Raw genomic sequence first — 24,621 nt, forward strand, 5'->3', positions numbered from 1 at the left:
TCGAGTTTTTTTTCGGGATTTCCCTCAACCCATTAAGTGTAAAGGCTGGGTAACTTTTGGCGCAGAATCCTGCACTCATTTCGCTGGCATTATCACCTTCATCTCATTCAGACGCTATATAACCTTAGCAGTTGAAAAAGCGTCGTAAAATAGACAATTAAAAAAACATTTTCAAGATCGGAAATTCCGTGTTCCCTTAAAAGAGGGGTTGGTTATACTTCGTGAACTGGTCTAAAAATTGTCAATGAATATGTCGACAAATTCTCTTAAAAAAAAAAAAGACTTCCTACGCAGACTTTCAGGTTAAAAACTCTCAAGAATCATTCCATAAAGAATGGGACATTTCATCAATGTTTTAAATTATGAGCTAAGGTTGTATTTTTATTTTAACCACTGCCAACACTGTGTACTTCCTATTTACAAGGAATTTCGGTGGGATACTGTTTTCCTTATGAAACTGAGCTTCAAGTTGCTGCTTGATTTTTCAAGAAAATTTCAGTGATTTTATGGTCAGTTTTCCTTTCTTATATAATGATATAAGGAATCTTTTAAAAATTTGGTACCTTCAAAGCCCTGAGTTATATAATATCATATGTAATTTTATACTAAAACAAGCATTATATACTTTTTAAAATACTAAACCTTGTATGATTTTTTCTTCGCATTTCATTTTATTATATATTAATTATAGGTTGTACGGCGCGGGTTCGATCCCCGCTTGGGCTGATTATCTGGTTGGGTTTTTCCGAGGTTTTCCCCAACCGTAAGGTGAATGCCAGGTAATCTATGGCGAATCCTCGGCCTCATCTCGCCAAATATCATCTTGCTATCACCAATCTCATCGACGCTAAATAACCTAGTAGTTGATACAGCGTCGTTAAATAACCAAATAAAAATTATAGGTTGTAATATCTTCGTTCTATAAATTTCACTTCAAAATAATTTTTGTACTAAGTAATTCTGACCAAGTAATGTGCGTGACAGAGAACTGTAATGTGAGTGACAGAAATCTAGCAGATTTTTCATAATTTAAATACATCTTTCAGGAATTACACTCCTGCCCAGTGATCGCCATTAAATTGTGATGTGAACTTACTTAGGCCTACTTATGGCTTTTAGAAAACCCGGAGGATCATTGCCGCCCTTACATAAGCCCGCATCGGTCTCTATCCTGATCAAGATTAATCCAGTCCCTAGCACCATATCCCAGGTCCCTCAAATCCATTTTAATATTATCCTCCCATCTACGTCTCGGCCTCCCCCAAAGTCTTTTTTCCTTCATGTCTCCCAACAAACACTCTATATGCATTTCTGGATTCGCCCATACGTGCTACATGCCCTGCCCATCTCAAACGTCTGGATTTAATGTTCCTAATTATGTCAGGTGAAGAATACAATGCGTGCAGTTCTGCGTTGTATAACTTTCTCCATTCTCCTGTAACTTATCTTAGCCGATGTCCAACAAAATATATTATATAGTGTATATATACATATACTAGTGGCTTTGCAGCAAATGCTGCAACCTAAGTAAATTAGACGTTCAAATAACAATTTTTCAGATTTATTTTCAATAAAGAATACCAGATATTTTGAAAGCTATTTTCTTCCATAATAATGAAACATACTCCCTCTGAATGTTTCTTTTGTGCCAAATACTTATTCTTGAACTTATCCACCTTCAGGTTTTGAGTTTCAACGCGAAAACGCAAGTAACAATATCAGGACGATCAGTGGGTTTTTCATGTGGGTCTAAATAATAGCTAATTCAGGTCATTGTGGATTGTACGCGAAAGTTAAAAAAATGTCAGGTTTGCTATGCTTTCGAACAATAAACATAGCATCTTGGTATACCTGCTGCATGGAGAGCTTGAAATGTAGAGGGTAAAATCATTTCATCCTGCTAAGAGATCTTGCTGAAATGATCGGGAGACTACAAAATTTTCTAGGTCTCTTATTTTATCAGTAACTAATACCTTTTGGTTTTTCCTTAGGAAATATAATTTTTGCGCTCTCTCGAGCCAATACTGAAGAGAATGACGCATGTAAATATCAACACCACACCGCCATTAAGTATATGAAAAAGACCCAACCTCACTTGATTAATAACTATAAAAATATTTCAATTTTAATAACAATATTATTATCTAACGTAAGTTTTATAGTTATAGGCTATACTAAATAACCGCCATTCAGTAAATTATAGAAATGAAGATCTAATTTCGTATATTCTCTACATCTACTTTATAACCCCAAAAGTTTCACTTTCATATCCTCAATATAGCATTAATACGTATAATTAATGAAAAATATTCGCATCATGACATTAATTATAATAATATTTAATTTCTAATGGTAATAATGCCATCAAACCATCTCAAATTTTGTAGATTTTAATATCCAATACACAGCTGCACTCAGAAAATTACACACCGCAGAATCAGACCTGTAAATTATTTTCAGTAAGCCTTGAAGCTTTTAATAACCAATTGAATTTGAGATCTAAATATGTCAACAATCTTGCAGGTCATGGCCTTCGTGTAATAGCCTATTGTTTATTGTAGGCTAGTGTGTGTTTTGTTTTATTTTGAAATAATGCAATTAGTTCTCAAAACTGACGAAAGATGGATTTTGGAAAATATGAAAATTATGTAGGAAAACTAACGCTTCACTGAACGTTACTATTTTTCTGAAAAAACTACGGGTTCTAAGCTTCAAAATGAGGGGTCATTTATTAAAATCCGTTCAGCCGTTTTCCCATAATTTCCATTACCAGTTCAAATTATATATATAGATACTTTATATATTCAGTTTTTAGAAGAGCAGAGTTTGCCATTATTGTGTATGCATACAATATCCATATCCTTGTCTTGTAATGTGAGTGACAATACTTTTAATTTTTTTTTCCTTTCTAATAAACTAGTGGCTTGTGCAGCAAATGCTGCTGCAAACTAAGTTCATTAGACGTTCAAATAAAAATTTTTCAGATTTATTTTCAATGAAGAATACTTGTCTTTTTGATAGTTACTTGCTTCCATAATAATGAAACATACTCCCTCTGAATGGATTTTTTTAGGCCAAATACTTTTTCTTGAACCTATCCAACTTCAGTTTTTGAGTTTCAACGCGAAAACGCAAGTATCAATGTCAGGACGATAGCAGTAGCTATTTCAGGTCATTGTGGATTGTACGCAAAAGTTAAAAAATGTCAGGTTTGCTAAGCTTTCGAGCAATAGCATTTTCGTATAGCTGCTGCATGTAGAACTTGAAATGTAGAGCGTAAAATCATTTTATCCTACTAAGAGATCTTGCTGAAATGATCTGGAGATTACAAAATTTTCTAGGCCTCTTATTTTATCAGTAAGTAATACCTTTTTATCTTTCGTTAGGAACTGTAATTTTTGCGCTCTCTCGAGCCAATACTGAAGACAATGACACATCAATATCTACACTACACCGCCATTAAGTATATGAAAAAGACCCAACCCCACTGGTTTAATAAGTATAAAAATATTTGATTTTTAATAACAATATTATTATCTTACTTAAGTTTTGTAGTTATATATAGCAGTCACTCCGTAAATTATAGAAATGAAGATCTAAATTAAGATATTCTCTACATTTACTTACATAACCTCAAAACGTTTCACTTTTATGTCATCAATATAGCATCAATATTATGTACAATTAATGAAAAATAGACGCATCATGATATTAACTATAATAATATTTAATTCCTAATGGTAATAATGTCATCAAACCACCTCAAGTTTCGTAGATCTGAATATCCAATACACAGCTGTACTCAGAAAATTATACACTGCAGAATCAGTTTTTAATAACAAATTGAATTGAGCTCTAAATATGTCGGCAATCCTGCAGGTCATGGCCTTCGTGTAATAGCCTATTGTTTATTGTAGTGTGTGGTTTGTTCTGAAATTCAATCAAGCCGGCCGTGATTCAATAATAATAATAGTTCTCAAAACTGACAACAGATGGATTTTGGAAAATAGGAAAATTATGTAGGAAAATTGACATTTAACTGAAAGCTACTACTTTTCCGAAAAACTTTGGATGCCAGGCATGAAAATGAGGGGTCACTCATTAAAATCCGTTCAGCCGTTTTCTCGTAATTTCCATTACCAGTTCAAATTATATATATAGATTATGGTTTCTCAAATAACTGTAAACCTATTTTCAGCCTTTTAGTTGGGCAATGAAATATCTTATGAAATGAGAATAATGAATTAATAATAAGAACTATATGTTTATGAACGTGTGTGGTGAGAGTGGCGATGGAATGATTCTCAGGTAATTGCGTGGCGTGCTCCCATCTTAATAGACAGTCCTTCTTGTATGAAGTTAACGTCTTTATTACCAAATGGCAAACAGAAAAGTCGGACAAGGAATGTGCGTAGAGAAAGAATTCTTCTCCGCAGCATAGCCATCATGTTAAAACTTAAATATTATTATGTTAATATTCGTAATAAAATTATGTGACCATAGACGGACAATTAAAACACAGCTCTTAACAAAACATGTGAGACCGCCATGGTCTGCCCGTTATGCTAACCTATAACGAGGGCAACTCGATTTTATTTAAAGAATTCAGAGTAGTTATTGATTGTAGCAGGCTTCTGTTTTGTTAATAGTATGGGATGTGAATATTGGGTCGGTTCTTTGATATGAAATTCAAACACAGTGAAATACGCGGCTATGGAAACGTAAAGTGCAACAGAAAACAGCCAAATTTAAGACCTCTGTCATATTTGCAGTATCTTTCAACTCACGCGGTGGCGGTTTAGCTGCTGCATATTTAACTGTGACAAACCTGGTGTTTCATCGGTCATAAAACACCAGCATCAAATGTCTATTAGCATTAATTACGCTATTGAAATGTTAAACGGAACTAAAAGGCAATCAATGCCGAACGCAAATGCATAGAGTTGAACAACCAAACACATATCAAACGCCAGTCTGAGTATACAGGGTGTCCGGAGTCAAAGACAAAGCACATGCAGTAGACCTAAACTTAGGCCAGGTATTTTGAATACCCTACATATAGCCTCGGCAATAGAATACTTCGCACTACAGACTCTAGAATTCTAGACGCACAAAAGAAAATTTTCGAATCGCAAATCAGTCGTGGAAATCTGTCCGAGTATCGTTCAATGGGAGAGGTCACTTAAAATGGTCAAAATCCAGTAATTTTCATTTTTTCTTCAAAATATCCTTTGAAATGTGAATTACATCAAATTCAACGAGCATTTATGATCTTGTCAGCTACTATGATGCCATTTTTGAAGCTCTGGTGCACAGAGATTTTAAATTAAGCTGAACTGATTGAAATTCTTGTAACTTTAATTTTCTTGCTTTATTTCATATGTAAAGTTATATATCTTATTTAAATTATTTAAAAATAGCGTGTAAGAGGGCCTTAGACTAGAAATGTTTAGCTTAAATGTAGTTCTGTTTATAAGTATGCATAAGGGTGTAATTATGTGACTTATTTGAACTGTTGTATCAGTGAAGCGAGGTGAGTCAGTGAAGTTAAGGTTTTACAGTGCAGTGAATAGTTCCGATCAGTGATAATTTATAGCGTCAATGAAATGTGTTCTATAGTGTCAGTGAAATGTGTTATAGAGTGTCAGTGAAATGTGTGCTAAAGTGTCAGTGAAATGTGTGCTAAAGTGTCAGTGAAATCCGTCATAGTGCCACTACAGTGAGTCAGATGAGAGTAAAGTGAAAGACTATTGAAACTTATGTAGGGCCTATACATATGTAGGTTGTATTGTAAAATTAGGTATTTTATGTTTAATTATTAATTGTAATTATTGTGTTAAATTGTATTGTGTATTCTTATTGTATTGTGTATATAATTGTATTGTGTATATAACTGTATTGTGTATTCTTATTGTATTGTGTTTATAATTGTATTGTGTATTGTATAATTGTATTGTCTATTGTAAATTTTGTTGTGTATTGTTTATGATTGTATTGTGTATTGTTTATCATTTTATTGTGTGTCGTTTATATTGGGTATACCACTGCCACCGGGTGCTTGCCCACTTGCAGTGTAAATACATACATACACACACATACATACATGCATACATACATGTATGCATGCATGCATACATACATACATACATACATACATACATACATACATACATACATACATACATACATACATACAACTATTAATCCTACATAAATTATATTTGGGACATACGTTCTTTAGGCTATTAGGAATCTCTTCTCTGTAACAGAAATTAGTTATTTCCTTGCATTTGAAAAATATGTCTCCACATTTCTATAAAAGCATCTCTAACATTCATTCTTACATACATAGATACATAGATAATTTAATGTCATTCAGCAAATATACAGCCCATAGACAACGTCAAAATACAAATATATAATACATGACCTACAATAATATGGATAGATATTAAAATAAAATTAAAATAAATATACAATTACCAGACAATTACAAAGACAGATTAAAAGTGTTAAAAGAAATGGTATAAGATCAGGTTAAAATGTACAAATGTGTCATTTATATGACTTTAAAACAATAGAATCTAAAACGTAATATTGTTAAACTCATTGACACTGTAGAGTGGATTTGCCATCAATGCCTTTCTCACTAACCTTCTGAAAGTTAAATATGACTTATTTCTTATATTCATGGGTAAAGAGTTATAAAATTTATATGAGATGGAAATAAAAACTATTGCTTATAGTACTATATTTGTACTTGGTGAAATATATGTCAAGTCTGGAACGGGTAGAAAAATTGTGAATGGATGAACAAGTAGGAAGATTATGCATATTACTTACTTACTTAGTTACTTACTTACTGGCTTTAAAGGAACCCGGAGGTTCATTGCAGCCCTCACATAAGCCCACCATTGGTCCCTATCCTGAGCAAGATTAATCCATTCTCTATCATCATATCCCACCTCCTTCAAATCCATTTTAATATTATCTTCCCATCTACGTCTCGGCCTCCCTAAAGATCTTTTTCCCTCCGGCCTCCCAACTAACACTCTATATGCATTTCTGGATTCGCCCATACATGCTACATGCCCTGCCCATCTCAAACGTCTGATTAAATGTTCCTAATTTTGTCAGGTGAAGAATACAATGCGTGCAGTTCTGTATAGTGTAACTTGCTCCATTCTCCTGTAACTTCAGCCCTCTTAGCCCCAAATATATTCCTAAGCACCTTATTCTCAAACACCCTTAACCTATGTTCCTCTCTCAAAGTGAGAGTCCAAGTTTCACAACCATGAAGAACAACCGGTAATATAAATGCTTTATAAATTCTAACTTTCAGAATTTTTGACAGCAGACTGGATGATAAAAGCTTCTCAACCGAATAATAACAGGCATTTCCCATATTTATTCTGTGTTTAATTTCCTTTCGAGTATCATTTATATTTGTTACTGTTGCTCCAAGATATTTGAACTTCTCCACCTCTTTAAAAGATAAATTTTCAATTTTTATATTTCCATTTCGTACAATATTCTGGTCACGAGACAAGCATATACTTTGTCTTTTCGGGATTTACTTCCAAACCTATCTCTTTACTTGCTTCCAGTAAAATTCCCGTGTTTTCCCTAATCGTTTGTGGATTTTCTCCTAACATATTCACGCCATCCGCATAGGCAAGAAGCTGATGTAACCCGTTCAATTCCAAACCCTCTCTACGCTTAGCATACAGATGGCAATTGAGAATAAACATTGACGGTAACGTAAGTATTCTAGCAAAGTGAATGACAGGCGAATCCTCGGCCTCATCTCGCCAAATACCATCTCGCTATCATCAATCTCATCGACGCTAAATAACCTAGCAGTTGATACGGCGTCGTTAAATAACCAAGTAAGAGAGAGAGAACTCTGAAGAAACTAAACTGCAGCATTGCGCATCTTGCAGTCAGGGCAATGTTTAGAACCCGGCTTCATTGGAAATGACATTGCATGCACCTCACAGTCACGACTAGTCGCTTATATTCATTATGCAAGCACAGGAATCCTATCCTCGCACTGACCTCTCTTCAGCGCAGCGCAACCAACCACCTGTCCTGCTACAACGAGCGCCTGACACGATACATTCCACCCCACTGAATAACTCTGCATATTACACTATTCCTCATACGAATCGTTTATCGCTGTATACTTTCCTTCCGTGAATATATTAATTATTAATCAGTTTGTCCTGACAGTGGGTAACAAACAGGCAAGTCCTCATAAGACACAGCGCCATGTACGTCCGGTGAGTAACACTAAATTCATAAGTGCAAGGCTCGTATCACATTAGGCTTCAAAAATATGTGAAGTAGCTTCAGATAATAATACTCTAGATCAGTCATTTCAATTGATGCCCGCAGGAGCAAGCGCGCGCTTTAGAGCTCAGGAGAGCCTGCGCGCTTTACAGCGGAAAGGAAAGAGACAGACGAAAGAGGTAGTATATGCCCCTTGGTCGAGTTATATTCAGGGATGGCCAACGCTGATTCAATAGATAAAGGGAAGAGAACTTATTAAAACTGTATCCGTGTTAATTTTTAGATTTGTCTGAGAAGTATAAGAGCATTATAAGAATGTACGTTTTAATATAATGCTCATTTTTCACAAGTTTGATTTTTTTTATTGAAAAGGGATATATTTTCTTAACTTGTTTTATAGAAAAGTGAAATTTTCAGATATAGGCCTATTTATTTAGTAGCCTTACAGAATGTTTTCGTAAATCTAATATACCGTATATACGTCCTATTACTGAAGATAGTGTATTGGAAATTTTGAAAATATTCGCATGGAAGGAAATGAATTAACAAAGCAACTACTGTTACATCATAAGCAAAAGATACGTGCTCATGTGTAGTAAAAATTTAATATTCTGATGATAGGAATTTGCTCACCAAATATCACCTTAAAAGCATAATGCGATAAGAGTTTTGTTATGGAATATTAGTTACACTTAAAACATATACAGCACCTAGGTAACTTTGCTTTGTACTGTAATATTGCTTTGATTAGTTTATTGATTACTTTCAATTCCAACTTACTATGTCATACTCAATTTCTTTCTTTGGAATATCACTTTGTTTATGAATGATGTGTTTCATTCACTTAGTACAGTATAGTTGTACTACTATGGAATTTATGTGAATATTCTTTCTTAACTCTTTATTATATTATTAACATTTAAAACACAAGTACAATATTAAGAAATTGGTATTAGTACTTTTGTTTTACAGACAATAAATAAAATATCGAACAGAAAGAAACCATTTAAAAAATAACGACATAAAATTTCACGTTCCGTCTGAAGTTTGTGCACCACTGTTTTCTTAATCCAACAGGCTGCTTATTCATAAACATAATTCTTCCTCTTTCCATACTTAGCGCTTGATGCCCGCGCACGACGTCAAGGTCAGAAAAATGCGCTTGTTTTGACATCACTGCTCTAGATTATTAACGAGTCATCTGACTGTTAATTTAAGATAATCTGAATATATTTTAAGGTGGATATACACTTGGAACTGACGGATAACTAATACTAGTACAAAATTTAAGAGATTGAACTTTTGACTGTTACGAAACTTAACCTAGCTCAGGCAGAATCTTGTCACTAATAGTCCCGTCGCTCTTATTTCCGGCAGCCAATCACGTTGGAGATAGGCTACATTTAAACATGTGCGTTTTTTCATTTGCTGATGATGACGTTATGCGCTTCCTAAGGCTCGATAAATACTTAATATAGTCGCCCGCCATTTTGGCTCTTTCGTTGGTGTTCGCAGAGAGCACACGAGGACGTTATTTGCCGCTCAATTATTTGCTCAATTACAGTGCGTTTGATTTGTCATGGGAGCTATGACATGATAATGTTTAAAGATTCAGCAAGTAGGTTCCTCGTCTGGTGGCTCGGCAACGAAAGAACAAAAATGGCGAACGATACTACCTACCCAGACTTTATAGAGCCTTCACTTCCTAAGGCGTAAGAAAAGAGGAGGAGTCACGCCGGAAATAACAGCGACGGGACTATACACGTTATTTACGAACTGAATCAGTTATGTGGAGCTTGACAAAAACCCTGCACCATCCTGGTGCTGGATGCTTGTCATTAGATCCATATTAGACCTCAGCAAAATTTTTCACTACACGTCGTATTACTGTAGTAGGGAATTGAAAGTAAATTTCACCCCGTAGAATCTGGCACATGTTCAAAGTGTTTGACACGGTTAGTATCGAAATGATCCTCTAAATGGATAATATGTATTTATATATGTGCTATCTAGTAGGATGGAAGAGAAGGCCTTATGGCCTTAATCCTGTTAGATTAAATAAATAAATAAATATATATATATATTTATTTATTTATTTATTTATTTATTTATTTATTTATAAATTATAGACATCAGCTCAAAGAATTTGAGTGACCACAAGGGTCCTGAATATAATAAACATGTACAATATAGTGTGATGTGATACATTAAAGAAAAAAAAAGTTAATTGTTTAAGGCAAATATAAGTTGATTAATTGAAATAGAGATGATGATGTAATATTTGAAGAGAATCCTTGATAATATTTATAAGAATAGACATTACATAATCAAAAAGAATGTGAAGTTCCTTAAGATAATTCCATGTGAATTTTGTGATTGAACCTCTACTGCCAAACAGCAAACCAATGACGGACCATTGTCTAAGAGGGACGTTGTACTTTGAGAAAAATACGGCAGACAAAGTTCATACATGGACTTCTTCTCAATATCAACTTCGGTGGCTTGATTTAGGTATCTTTCGAAACGGATAATAGGGTCAAGAACAAGAGCCCGTTTTAAGCGTCCGTTGATAGCAATAATGTTTGCCCGTCTAAAAGAACCATCTGATGATACACAATGTACTTCCTCATGAATCTTCCAATTTAAAATGTTTAACGATGTTGCCAAAAATAAATAAATGAATAAATAAATAAATAAATAAATAAATTAATTAATAAATAAATAAATAAATAAATAAATAAATAAATAAATAAATAAATAAATAAATAAATAAATAAATAAATAAATAAATAAATATTTCTTACACGTGTCGAAATTTAATAACGCCAGTAATAACTGAAGTATAACTAGACAAACTATGCAAATATTCATGTGTCACATTTTGCCTTCTGATGATTTTAAGCGTGACTCAGATTAATGATAAACATTTACAAGCTGTTTCCCATAGAAAGAGAGAGAGAGGGAGGTTTTGCAAGTAATATTGTGTTTACCTTCCATGCTGGGGTCCCACGATGCCAGAATCGTACGCTGAGCTGGCGCTGATGTCGGCGTCTGGGATCGCCCCTGACTCCAGACCCAGCGGTGACCCGCAGTTCACTGTAATCAAGACCGTAAAACATTAGCACGAGATCACAAAACAAGCAATCTATAAATTAAAGCGGGACACAAGTAAGTGGGTAAGTGGGATATTATAAGAAAACTTAACACGTTTTCAATATGGACTGATCATAAATGCATATGTGGTGTCATTGCCGATGTTCACGGCCGTCATGCTTTAACTTGCCCTAAGAGTGCAGGACGATTTTCAAGACATTATTCCATAAATGGTATTATTAAAAGAGCATTAACGTCTATTGCTATGCTACTATCTTGGAACTCAGTGTTATTTATTTATTTATTTATTTACATACTTATTTACTTATTTATTTACTTATTTATTTATTTATTTATTTATTTACTTCTTTATTTATTTACTTATTTCCTTCTTTATTTATTTACTTACTTATTTATTTACCTCTTTATTTATTTACTTCTTTATTTATTTACTTATTTATTTATTTACTTATTTCCTAAGTGTGGGCTAAGTGTGTGCAAGCACAAGGGCCTACTTTGAAGGGGATTAGAGTCCCAACCCCGTCAGGTATTTGAAATATTTTTCTGGCTAAAGGTCGGATACTTTTTAGACAGGCCGAGTTAGCCCACCGATCCTTCCACTGCCGGAAACACCTCTGGAAGTCTTCTTTTGGAATGGTGTTCAGCTCCGTCGTCGCGTTCCGCATTATCTCTTCTCTACTCTCAAAACGGGATGCTTTCAGTGGTGTCTTCAATTTTGGAAACAACCGGAAGTCGCAAGGAGCCAGGTCTGGAGAGTAGGGAGGTTGGCGAACGGTTGTAATTCCAGGTTTGGCCAAGAAAGTGTGGATCAATTGGGATGAATGTGCGGGGGCGTTGTCGTGATGCAAGTGCCAGTTGTTCGCCGTCCACATGTCTGGTCTTTTGCGCCGAACTGCATCACGGAGTCGCCGGAGAACATCGTGATAGTACTCCTTTGTCACCGTTTGTCCTTCCGGTGCGTATTCGTGATGCACAATTCCACGGACATCAAAGAAAACAGTCAGCATCACCTTGATTTTGCTTCGCACCTGCCGCGCTTTCTTCGGCCTTGGAGACTCGGGATGCTTCCATTGCGACGACTGTCTTTTTATTTCTGGGTCGTACCCTACACCCATGACTCATCTCCAGTTATCACGGTGTTCAGAAACCCAGGATCAGTGTTGGCGGTGTCCAGAAGGTCCTGTGCAACGTCACGACTGAGGTCTTTTTGTTCCGGGGACAACAACTTGGGCACGAATTTCGCAGCCACTCGGTTCATGTTCAAATCATCACGCAAAATTGCATGTGCAGAATCTTTACTCACTCCAACCTCTTCGGCAATCTCCCGCACGGTCAAACGACGATCTGCCATCACCAAATTTCGCACCCTCTCAACAACAGCTGCACTCCGAGCAGTTTGGGGCCTGCCACAACGCTGATCACTCTCCGCTGATGTGCGGCCATCTTTGAATCGGTTGAACCACTCCTTAATTTGTGTTACACCCATCGCATCTTCCCCAAACACCTGCTGAATCTTAGGAATTGTTTGACTTTGAGAATCACCAAGCTTTTGACAAAATTTGATGCAGTATCTTTGCTCAATTCGTTCAGTCATCTTGCGAGAAAACTAAATCCGACAAACACTTAGAACAGCACCTTACTTGGCGACCACCAGCCAGTGACTGGCACAAGCGAATGCGGTGAAAAAATTCAAGCATGCGCATTACGGTTCCTCCTTCCACCGTGCACAGTGGCGCCGTCTTAGAATCACTACTTTGCGCGGGAAAATTTAAGGTCGGATACTTTTTAGACTGACCTCGTATAGATAGACTAATAGTATACTGCGATACTAGGTTGGTAAGTGCTCTGTAACAGAGGAGAGCGAAAGTTTGAAAAAAAGAGGCGCTTGCCATTACGTTAACTCCTGAGTGAATCAAGGACAGGTAAGATTAAAATAAATCCTTGCGCACAGAAAACTTTATATTCTGTTTCAATATCTATAGGCCTATTACATTAGTTGATTATTTAAACTTTATTTGGTCCACATAAAATACTCTAATTTTATACACTTTCATGTCTTTTTCTCCACAGAACATAATAGTATTTTAAGAGTTTTGTCGTAAAGATGAATATTTTCCCAGGACCAAAAATACAGCACATATGAAGTAAACATTAATATTTTACTTTTGAGCTCACTGGAGCTATGCGTAGAAAAGCAAGTAAACAGAGACAGACATGCAGACAAAAATACACACATCATATTATATATCCATTGATATGGGGAAGAGATATTGCTGCGTATGGTTTTTATAATGGGAAGACAATTCATTCGTTTTGGAACACCTGGTTGATTCAAGGTATGGCTCAGTCCGTTTCAGAACTTAGAGAGCAATTTCTCAAAAACAAATTGAGTTCAGAGAATCTCTTCTTAAAAGCCTAAGTATAACCAAAGCCGTTGTTACAGCCACCCATACTGTACAGCTGGGTTGGTTCACGTACCGAACCGCATACGTAACACTTTAGACGCCTGCACCGCATACAAATCTGTCGTAATACGCTCACCACACTCTAGAGCGCAGTCTATGATTCTGAATCACCAATTCAAGCACTCTTCACTAAATCATACTTTTAACTTAGCCGATTTCTTTATTCTTACAAAAAGGAAGTTAAAAATCTGCTAAAGCCCGGTTAAAATGTTGCTACTGTGGAAAAACGTCGGTTGCTGCATTCCAGTGCCCAAGGCGATGATGCTTGGGAGCCAGGGTCGTGGGTTTGAACCTCGCTGTCGATGAGATGTGTCTGGAGATAAGGCACGCCAGGGATTTAAAAAAAATGTAAGTTTATGTCTGAGCCGCAGGGTTTTGATTTCGACTACGGTACGTCATCGTAAGTTTGATGATTTTTAGTGGGTTATTTTAGGACGCTTCATCAACATCTTAGGTTATTTAGCGTCTGAATGAGATGAAGAGATGACGGTGATAATGCAGGTGCAATGAGGACCGAAAGTTACCCAGCATTGGCTCATATTGGGTTGAGGGAAACCCCCGAAAAAACCTCAACCAGGTAACTTTTCCCGACTGGGAATCGAACCCCGACCACCTGATTTCGCGGCCAGACGTGCTAGCCGTTACTCCACAGGTGTGGACAGTTTGATGATAAATAAAAAAAAATTGTTTTGGACAATTCGTTATTCCTCATCGTTGTTAGTAGATGATGAAACAGCTTTACGCTTGCTCGCACAGCAAACAATTTGATGTTGAAGGAGTTGGCTCGATGACGACTCACGTATTGAATTACCTTCTCCGTAGCTCGGGAGATAATATTTTGTGTTGCCTTAAGTTTATTCGAAGCGATTCCAGACGGCCCAGGCACAGGATCAGTAGTTGATTATAATTCTAATTTTAAATTCGTTGAATTCATAAATACAGTTAAACACAAAATACAAATACTGTAGAATAAACTTATAATAACCTACACATAGAAACACAGGATGTTAATAATGTCTATGCTCCACCATGCCGAAATGTAGTAATTATACACCTGGTAGCAAACCTTTAATGGACCTCATTAAACTACACCTACTCATTAAAGGTCAGGTCTTTCAGCCAATGACGACTCAGGTTACAACTGTTAGCCAATGACAGGTCAGCTTTCTACCGTTATAAAACCGCAAGTATCGATTATTCTCGGATATGCAATCGAAAGACAATTAGCGAAAAGTCACGGAGGCTGGAAATCCAACTGTCGCAGAAGGTTATGTTCTGTTACTGTAATAATTAGCGTTAATTGTAAATAATATTCAAATAAATTCAATTTGTCATCTCGTTTTTCAATGTCTAATTTATTTTTAATGTTATCTCTGTAGGTTCTTATGGCCTAGCAAGGTCATTGTGAACATCTGTTCCTCGGAAAAAAATCAATACTTTCGCGTCTGCGCACATCTCACAACATACGGGACATTGGCCAAGGTCAGATACAAAGAAAATTAATAATATCAAGTTAGAAATATGGTCGAGCATAAAAAGTTGTATGAAACTCGCCTATAATGGTAATTAAGAAGCTCGTATGAAAATTATGAAACCCGCTTGCGCTCGTTTCATAAATATCCATACTCGCTTCTTAATTACCTTCATTATAGGCTCGTTGCATAAGGTACTATTAATAAATCTAAGGCTCACATGAGCAGTGCTCGGTCGAGGTTCACAAACATTACTTATTATAAGAAGAATATACAGTAGAAATAAATTAGAAACTAAAATAAGAGCTGCAATGATATCACATATAGGCCTAATGTAATATTAAAATATAGAAGAATCTACATAGTTTTGTATGTCAATCAACTAGGAAAATTGATAAAAAAAAAGAAACTAAATAAATAAGGTAAAAAAATATACTCAAATTAGAGAATACAAATGAGCGATCTAAACCATAAGGGATATAAGTGACATAAACCTAACGTTCAGAAAAATGAGTTTAAAGTTGACAATGAAAAATTGTATGCAAAATAAGCGATTTCTCTTTTGTGCTTACATATTATTCTCGGTTATATTACGTAGTTCACTGAATATTTTGAAGAAACTTTAAAATTAATGTATTAAAGACGAGCATTTTATAATAAGAGTTGCACTTCTACCGCTTATGTTCCAAACTATTTTGCAGATTAAATAAGGATCAAACTAAATTTAAAAAAAAGTATGTGTAAATAACAAAATACATTCTAATTTCAAACAAATTTAGGAAGTTACAAGAAACATATGCCCATTCCCCCTTGTACTTAAACAACTTTTGTTTAAAACAGTTTTTCATTTGGCATCTGAGAAAAAAATTGGGTGATTCACGTAAACCGAATAAAAAAAATAGACCTATGTATGAAAGTTCATGAATTTTATAAATAACTTAAATCGTCCAACGTGTTGTGTATAAGCAATTCCATCGCAGTATTTGTCCTAGAATGGATGAATAAATATTATATTACGCAGTTAATGAAAAGAATCCTACATTTCCAAATGGAAGAACTATGCTTTATAAGTTCCTCACAGGGTCCCCAGTATTTCCTTCCAGTAAAATCTTAAGGGGTTTTAGTATGCAATATTCTGAGTAAAAATGTTCATATAAACATGTGTCCAATTTTCAGCAGGCGTGGAGATGCAGCTGTCTGATTGTTGCGCATAACAAGCCTTACAAGTGGCAATAAGGATAGACATACTTACTTACTTACTTACTTACTGGCTTTTAAGGAACCCGGAGGTTCATTGCCGCCCTCACATAAGCCCGCCATCGGTCCCTATCCTGAGCAAGATTAATCCAGTCTCTATCATATCCCACCTCCCTCAAATCCATTTTAATATTATCTTCCCATCTACGTCTCGGCCTCCCTAAAGGCCTTTTTCCCTCCGGCCTCCCAACTAACACTCTATATGCATTTCTCGATTCGCCCATACGTGCTACATGCCCTGCCCATCTCAAACGTCTGGATTTAATGTTCTTAATTATGTCAGATGAAGAATACAATGCGTGCAGTTCTGTGTTGTGTAACTTTCTCCATTCTCCTGCAACTTCATCCCTCTTAGCCCCAAATATTTTCCTAAGCACTTTATTCTCAAACACCCTTAACCTATGTTCCTCTCTCAAAGTGAGAGTCCAAGTTTCACAACCATAAAGAACAACCGGTAATATAACTGTTTTATAAATTCTAACTTTCAGATTATTCGACAGCAGACTGGATGACAAAAGCTTCTCAACCGAATAATAACAGGCATTTCCCATATTTATTCTGTGTTTAATTTCCTCCTGAGTATCACTTATATTTGTTACATTTGTTATAAGGATAGACATAGGCCTATTATTTAATACTTATATTTTTCATTAAAATTATGTTTAATGTTGTTATAGAGTAATTGTGTTTACATAAATGTCTAATACATATTAAAGATAATAAATAATAATAAATGTTAGCCTATGTTTTATTTAACGACGCTCGCAACTGCCGAGGTATATCAGCGTCGCCGGTGTGCCGGAATTTTGTCCTGCAGGAGTTCTTTTACATGCCAGTAAATTTATTAACATGAGCCTGTCGCAATTAAATGCACTTAAATGCCATCGACCTGGCCTGGGATCGAACCCGCAACCTCGGGCATAGAAGGCCAGTGCTATACCATCTGTGCCAATCAGGTCGACCATATTAAAGATATATTCGTTATTTTTGTTATTAATTTCATCGAGTAAACAAGTCCGTATATATTTTATGTCCAAAAGTAGGCCTAATGCATATTATGTATTTCACTTATTTTTTAATTTATTGGGTTATTTTACGACGCTGTATCAACATCTCAGGTTATTCAGCGTCTGAATGAAATGAAGGTGATAATGCCGGTGAAATGAGTCCAGCGTCCAGCACCGAAAGTTACCCAGAATTTGCTCGTATTGGGTTGAGGGAAACCCCCGGAAAAAACCTCAACCAGGTAACTTGCCCCGACCGGGATTCGAACCTGGGCCACCTGGTTTCGCGGCCAGATGCGCTGACCGTTACTCCACAGGTGTGGACATTTAATTTATATGGGATATTAAATGATAAGAATGAAAGTTACAGTATGTATTAATTTTTCCCGTGGCCGATGATAAAACCAATTAATAGCTAAAAGTTTAAAGATTTGGACAACCCTTACATTGTACGTGTACAGTAGCGGGAGTAGGAGTGGAGGTAGGAGTTTTGTTTTGCTTGAGTGGAGGTTCTGCTGCTAGAATCTGCGCAAGGTGTGATGTCGCTTACGGTAATGAATGAAGTATACATAAATTAGCGAATAATTTGAGAACACGTGGTCAGTGCTCAATATAAAATGCCCTAGAAATATATCAGTTTTAACAGAGGCTAGATGAGATGACATTGGCGCTATTCTCGAAAGTACGCCACAAAAACTGCCAAAACAATTAGCTCAGAAGACAGGTGTGTCTGTATCATCCGCAAGAAACGCGACACGTTTGTTACATCTTAAACTTTATCACTATATCCCAATACATGCTCTAAAACATACATGGGCACAATTTTCGGTTACGTGAGGCACTCGATTTGAAATAGTTTGTTTACTAGGAGAGGAGACTGCAGAGTAGGATGGGAAATATAAACTGCTGTGACCTGCGTCACCTTATCGTAATCGCTAAGGCGGTCAGTGGCGAATTATTAGGAAAGCGCTTGGTTAACGTGAGAGACTCGAAAACTTTTATTCAATTTGGCAAATTAATTCGGCAGCTTTAATCATAAACCTCTTTACTGTTTCTCCGTACCTGAATTGATTTAAATCACAGGCGAGAAATTGCGTAACTAGCCAATAATAATCTATCACGTTGTCTACGTTTATTTTCTTGAATATTCTGGCATTTCTCAAGAATACTTAATAGATTTGAACGTTCTCGACCTAAAATAATTTCAGAAAATCATATTTCGTTTTCTACGCAAATGTGATATTTTTTTTTATAAATTTCTTTTGGAAATAATACGTACAAACAACATTTAATTCCTCGTAGGATACCTTTTAATGCAGCGTGTTTAAGGTATAATGTCGTATTTAGTATACTATGCAAATGTTAAGATCATGCATTTTCTTCGGAATAGCACGAAAAAATAACATTGAATTTGTCTTACCTTCTAATTCAGCATGTTCTTTATGACATAAGGAGTAATGTCGTTGTATATTAAATTTATTAATGCCTAATAGGATTTTCGAGCATAACATACATCGTATGTTCTCCCCTTCTAAACAGCAAAAAAACTCTTCCTCCCATTTCTCATGAAATAATCGTTTTCCAACGCGTACACACTGCTTTGATAATGCCATTATGCCACCACTGATATTGCTTATGAAACTGATATAGACCCTGCCCACGCCTACGACCTGCGTGAGGGAGGAACGGGGACTGTGAAAATGATGTCACTCAGAGCGATAACCCCGTGAAGGTCAGTGAGGCACAAATTTTCAAGTGAGACACGATGCCCATCTCTGCTCTAAAAGAAGGCGATCCATGAATTATTGCGAGTGACATTTTCAGCATCTGTTAAGGTAAATGTGTCTGTTACTGTTTGGCGGCTGCAACCTCAGTCCTTGCGACTACCCACGCCTCGTAACGTGAGCGTCCTTAATGCTGATTGTTATTTTTGATGTTCAAGGATTATGTAGTCGATAACCTTCAGTGATTTGATTGAATTAGTTATGCGAAAAGACAGCCGATATTGAAACAGGCGCACTCAGTGCATTCCTGGCAGCCGTTGTTTGTGATGGACTGTACTGAATTCTAATTTATGCCGGATGCAATCGAATACTTCATTTCCTCTTGGCTATATTTCAATAAACGTGAAACGCGGTGTACACCCAACCAAATATGTACGCCAATAGCAATTCATAAGAAATTAATACATCTGTTAGTCGCGGATGTTTCCTGTGAAAGTGTCAAATGTTTATTATTTTTGCTGTGGCTGGAGTTGCGGCTAGAAATGAAAGGAATCACAACTCGAGTGACAGCCCGTATCCATGTCGAGTATTTTGATTGCCATCTGGTTTTAGATAGATTCCAGTCACTCTGTAGCAACTATTAGCCTAATTCCTATAGGTATATCGGTATATACAGAAAACCAACCACCACCACACACATACACAACACATCTAACCACCCCATACAACACAAACATGCTGCATTCAGGACAATGGTACACAGATTACTCAACATACCCATGAACCAACAACACTACAATGAAGAAGTGAACACAATCAAATTCATAGCACAAGAAAACGGATAAAATCTAAACATAATAGACAACATCATAAGGAAGACAAAACAAAAACTTAACAAACACATAAATACACAAAACACAACACAAACACAAGAACACAAGAAATACATCACACTAACATATGAAAACAAAAGCACACATAAGATCGCATCTTCATTCAGAAAACAGAAATACAACATAACATACAGAACAGAAAACACACTACAAAGACATCTCAACACACAAAAAACACAAACAAATAAATACGACCACACAGGTGCATACAAACTCACATGCAATAGTTGCGGCAAGTTCTACATAGGACAGACAGGCAGATCATTCCAAACTCGCTACAAAGAACACATTAAAGCTATAACCAGAGGACACAACACATCTACATACGCCGATCACATAACCAATGCCAACTATACATACAATAACATAAATACGGACATGGAAATCCTACACACACAACCCAAGAACCAAAAACTCAACACACTAGAACAATACGAAATATACAAACACACTAAAACACACCCCGATCAAATCCTCAACACACAGATCAATTTCAGTACACACACACTATTCGACTCCATAATCCAACACATTTCAACAATAAAATACACCCTCCTAACAGGCAGAGAAGTTCGAGATGACGCCGCGATCTAGTAGGCTCTGATGATGGTGCGTGATGCACTGAAACAGCTGTAAGCCGGACAAATATTACATATTTAACACGAGTAAGTCCACTAATTCATCAATTAGGTATATTATCAAGCTTTACAATGTCCTAGGACATCTTCCTATCCTTTTTCAGGATTCTATAGTCTTTCTCCATTCTTCTCTATTCTTCCAACCCCCTTTCTCTCATTGTTATAATTTTGCAATGCTTGAGAAAAGTGTCACAAGTCAGTTTCCACAAACAACAACAACACACATACACAACACATCCAACCACCCCACACAACACAAACAAGCTGCATTCCGAACAATGGTACACAGACTACTCAACATACCAATGAACCAACAATATTACAACGAAGAACTAAACACAATCAAATACATAGCACAAGAAAACGGATACAACCCCAACATAATAGACAACATAATACGTAAGACAAAACAAAACCACAAAAAACAGAAGAATACAACACAAACACAAGAACACAAAAAATACATCACACTAACATACGAAAACAAAAACACATAAAATTGCAACCTCATTCAAGAAATTAAACTACAACATCGCATACAGAACAAATAACACTCTACAAAAACATCTCAACACAAAAACAACACAAACAAACAAATACAACCACACAGGCGTATACAAACTTAAATGTAACACCTGCAACAACTTCTACATAGGACAGACAAGCAGATCATTTCAAACACGTTACAAAGAACACATCACAGCCATAACAAAATTACAAAACACCTCCACATATGCAGAACACATCACAAATGCCAACCACACCTACAGAGACATCAACACAGACATGGAAATATTGCACATCCAACCAAAAAGCCAGAAACTCAACACACTAGAACAATATGAAATATACAGACACACGAAAACACACCCCAACGATATTCTCAACACACAACTCAATTTCAAAACACATAGACTACACTCTTTGACTCTACACTACGAACGCACCCACATAGGAAACAAGAGGCGCCAAGACCAACAACGACCAGTTCCGAAGATGACCGAAAATAGGTCGAAACATGTTAACAAGGTACGTTAAAATTTAACACAAGAAAGTTCTTATCATACATATTCCGAAGTGATACAGTGTTAAAAGTTGTGTAATCAAGATGTATAAACATATTTTATTAATTTATTGACAACTTAAGGAACATCTGCTCGCTTGAAAAAGGAGACATAAGTATTTCTTCCATTACAATAATTCATACAGAAGAAAATCAAATCGACATAAACCAGTGTGAAGACAGTTTCTTTCTTTCTTTTGTAAAATTAACATTTTTGACTTGTGCCACTTTTCCCGAGCACTACAGAATTATTCTTTGTGGCCACGTCAATTTTGATGTTCAGCTCTTCCTTTTTCCCTATGGCATCCATTCATATACCTTTTTCCGCAATCTACCTACAGTCATCCTCTTCATATGACCAAACGTCGTAATTGTTTTGTTTTAATAGATTCTAATAGCGATCATTTTTTTAATGCAAAGAATTAGTTTTTAGGTATAATTTTTATTTATTATTATTATTATTATTATTATTATTATTATTATTATTATTTTACACAGTCATTACTTTATTTTTCCATTAACACTAATATCTAGGTAATTGTCATTGTCTCAATGTAACACGTGCTGTGCTGATCATACTAATTCTACTATTCCTTTAGTTGTGAGATTATATTCATACGTATTAATTCTTTAAGTTATTACTGTATACTAGAATGTATTTTCCTGTTTGTGATTATGTATTCAGTCTCTTTTTTATTATATATTTTTATTATTATTATTTTAAAGCTAATACTAATTGTGTATATGTATTCAATCTCTCTTTTTTACTTAAATATGTTTATTATTATTTTAAGTTAATATTTGTATACCGGTATGTATTTTTCTGTATGTGATTTGATCCTGGTTGAGTGGAAGAGAAGGCCTGATGGCCTTAATTCTGCCAGGGAAAATAAAACTATTATTATCCTTGAACTTTCAATTTTTCTCTTAAAACGTTTATAATTTTGTCTCTTCTTGATACTGTTTCATTCCTGACTGACAAATATCAACTGTAACAAAATACAGAATTTTCTTTAAAAAAATGTAAAGGTATCCCCTAACATGCCATGAAGACACTTGGGGGGCATGGCGGTAGAGCCCCATGCTTTCCATGACCTCGGCACTAGAATGAGGTGGTGTGGTCGGCACCACGCTCTGGCCGCCTTTTACCCCCGGGAAAGACACGGTACTCAATTTGATAGGAGGCTGAGTGAACCTCGGGGCCGTTCTGAAAGTTTGGCAACGAGAAAAAAATCCCGTCACCACCTGGGATCGAACCCCGGACCTTCCAGTCCGTAGCCAGCTGCTACAGAATTTCCTTATAAAATAAAAAATAACGATTTAAATATTTTCTGATCCCACGACATTTACGATAGACGCAACAATAAAAATAAATAACTGAAACGTTGCAAAACAATATAGGTTATGTCCGTACATTTATACAATTAATTAATTACCGGTTGTTCTGTATGGTTGTGAAACTTGGACTCTCACTTTGAGAGAGGAACATAGGTTAAGGGTGTTTGAGAATAAGGTGCTTAGGAAAATATTTGGGGCTAAGAGGGATGAAGTTACAGGAGAATGGAGAAAGTTGCACAACACAGAACTACACGCATTGTATTCTTCACCTGACATAATTAGGAACATTAAATCCAGACGTTTGAGATGAGCAGGGCATGTAGCACGTATGGGCGAATCCAGAAATTCATATAGAGTGTTAGTTGGGAGGCCGGAGGGAAAAAGATCTTTAGGGAGGCCGAGACGTAGATGGGAAGATAATATTAAAATGGATTTGAGGGAGGTGGGATATGATGATAGAGAATGGATTAATCTATCTCAGGATAGGGACCAATGGCGGGCTTATGTAAGGGTGGCAATGAACTTCCGGGTTCCTTAAAAGCCAGTAAGTAAGTAAGTACATTAATTAATATAACACATTTTTTACTTACTTTCACAGTTCATTTTACGTGAAACTGATTTCCATGCATTAGCTTTCAACGCTGCATCTTAGTATGACTTCATTTCCGTCTCACGTGATAGTAAATTGTAACAAACGTTTCATCCAACGACGCCATTGTGTAACTGCGAACACCAGCACTGCATTCTGATTGGCTGATTTCTTACGTTGCGCATAACCATGAACGCAGAAGCTTGCAAACTTGTACATTAATATTTAATTCAACATTCATGCGTATGCTTACGCGTTCCATTGTGAACGGTTCCATTATATTACATAGCTTCTAGCTTTTATGTTTACGTTTAATTTTCATTGTAAATGTGCCTTTAGAGGTACCTATAAGTGCAAATATTTTGATATTTGTTTCAGAAAATACATATAAAACAACGCCCTAATTAAATTTTCCCTCGCGCTAATAGTTTTTCCATGAAAACCTTGCAGAAAGCTCATTCACCAACACTCGAAGTAATGGAAGGTTTTACTTCCTGTGGTTTTGTTTTACTGACGTCTACAATTTTTGTGGGAATACAATTGTAGGCTGCGTTCGAAATTCGAACGTACTTCAGCACAACCACCGCTCCTGAGTAACGTTTAGCACTTCTGATAGTGAAACGCTCGGGCCCGGGTTCAAATCCTGGTTGGGATAAGTTACCTGGTTGGGGTTTTCCCGGGGCTTTCCCTCAACCAATTGAAACAGAATTTCTGGTAATTTTCGGCGTTGGACTTCGGACTCATTTCGCCATCATTAATTTACATATCATCA

At 36.1% G+C, this 24,621-nt stretch overlaps 1 protein-coding gene across 4 annotated transcripts in view; it reads right to left on the reverse strand.

Annotated features, from left to right (window-relative positions):
* Positions 1-24,621, reverse strand: part of Ddr (discoidin domain-containing receptor 2) — a 1,446,713-nt gene that overhangs the window by 610,886 nt on the left and 811,206 nt on the right. For all 4 annotated transcript variants that reach the window (XM_069815692.1, XM_069815694.1, XM_069815693.1 and 1 more), the window contains one exon: positions 11,283-11,388. In XM_069815692.1, coding sequence (XP_069671793.1) covers positions 11,283-11,388 — 106 coding nt within the window. The remainder of the gene's footprint in view (positions 1-11,282; positions 11,389-24,621) is intronic.

The sequence above is a fragment of the Periplaneta americana genome, chromosome 17, assembly GCF_040183065.1.
Source record: "Periplaneta americana isolate PAMFEO1 chromosome 17, P.americana_PAMFEO1_priV1, whole genome shotgun sequence".
NCBI classification, from domain to species: domain Eukaryota; kingdom Metazoa; phylum Arthropoda; class Insecta; order Blattodea; family Blattidae; genus Periplaneta; species Periplaneta americana.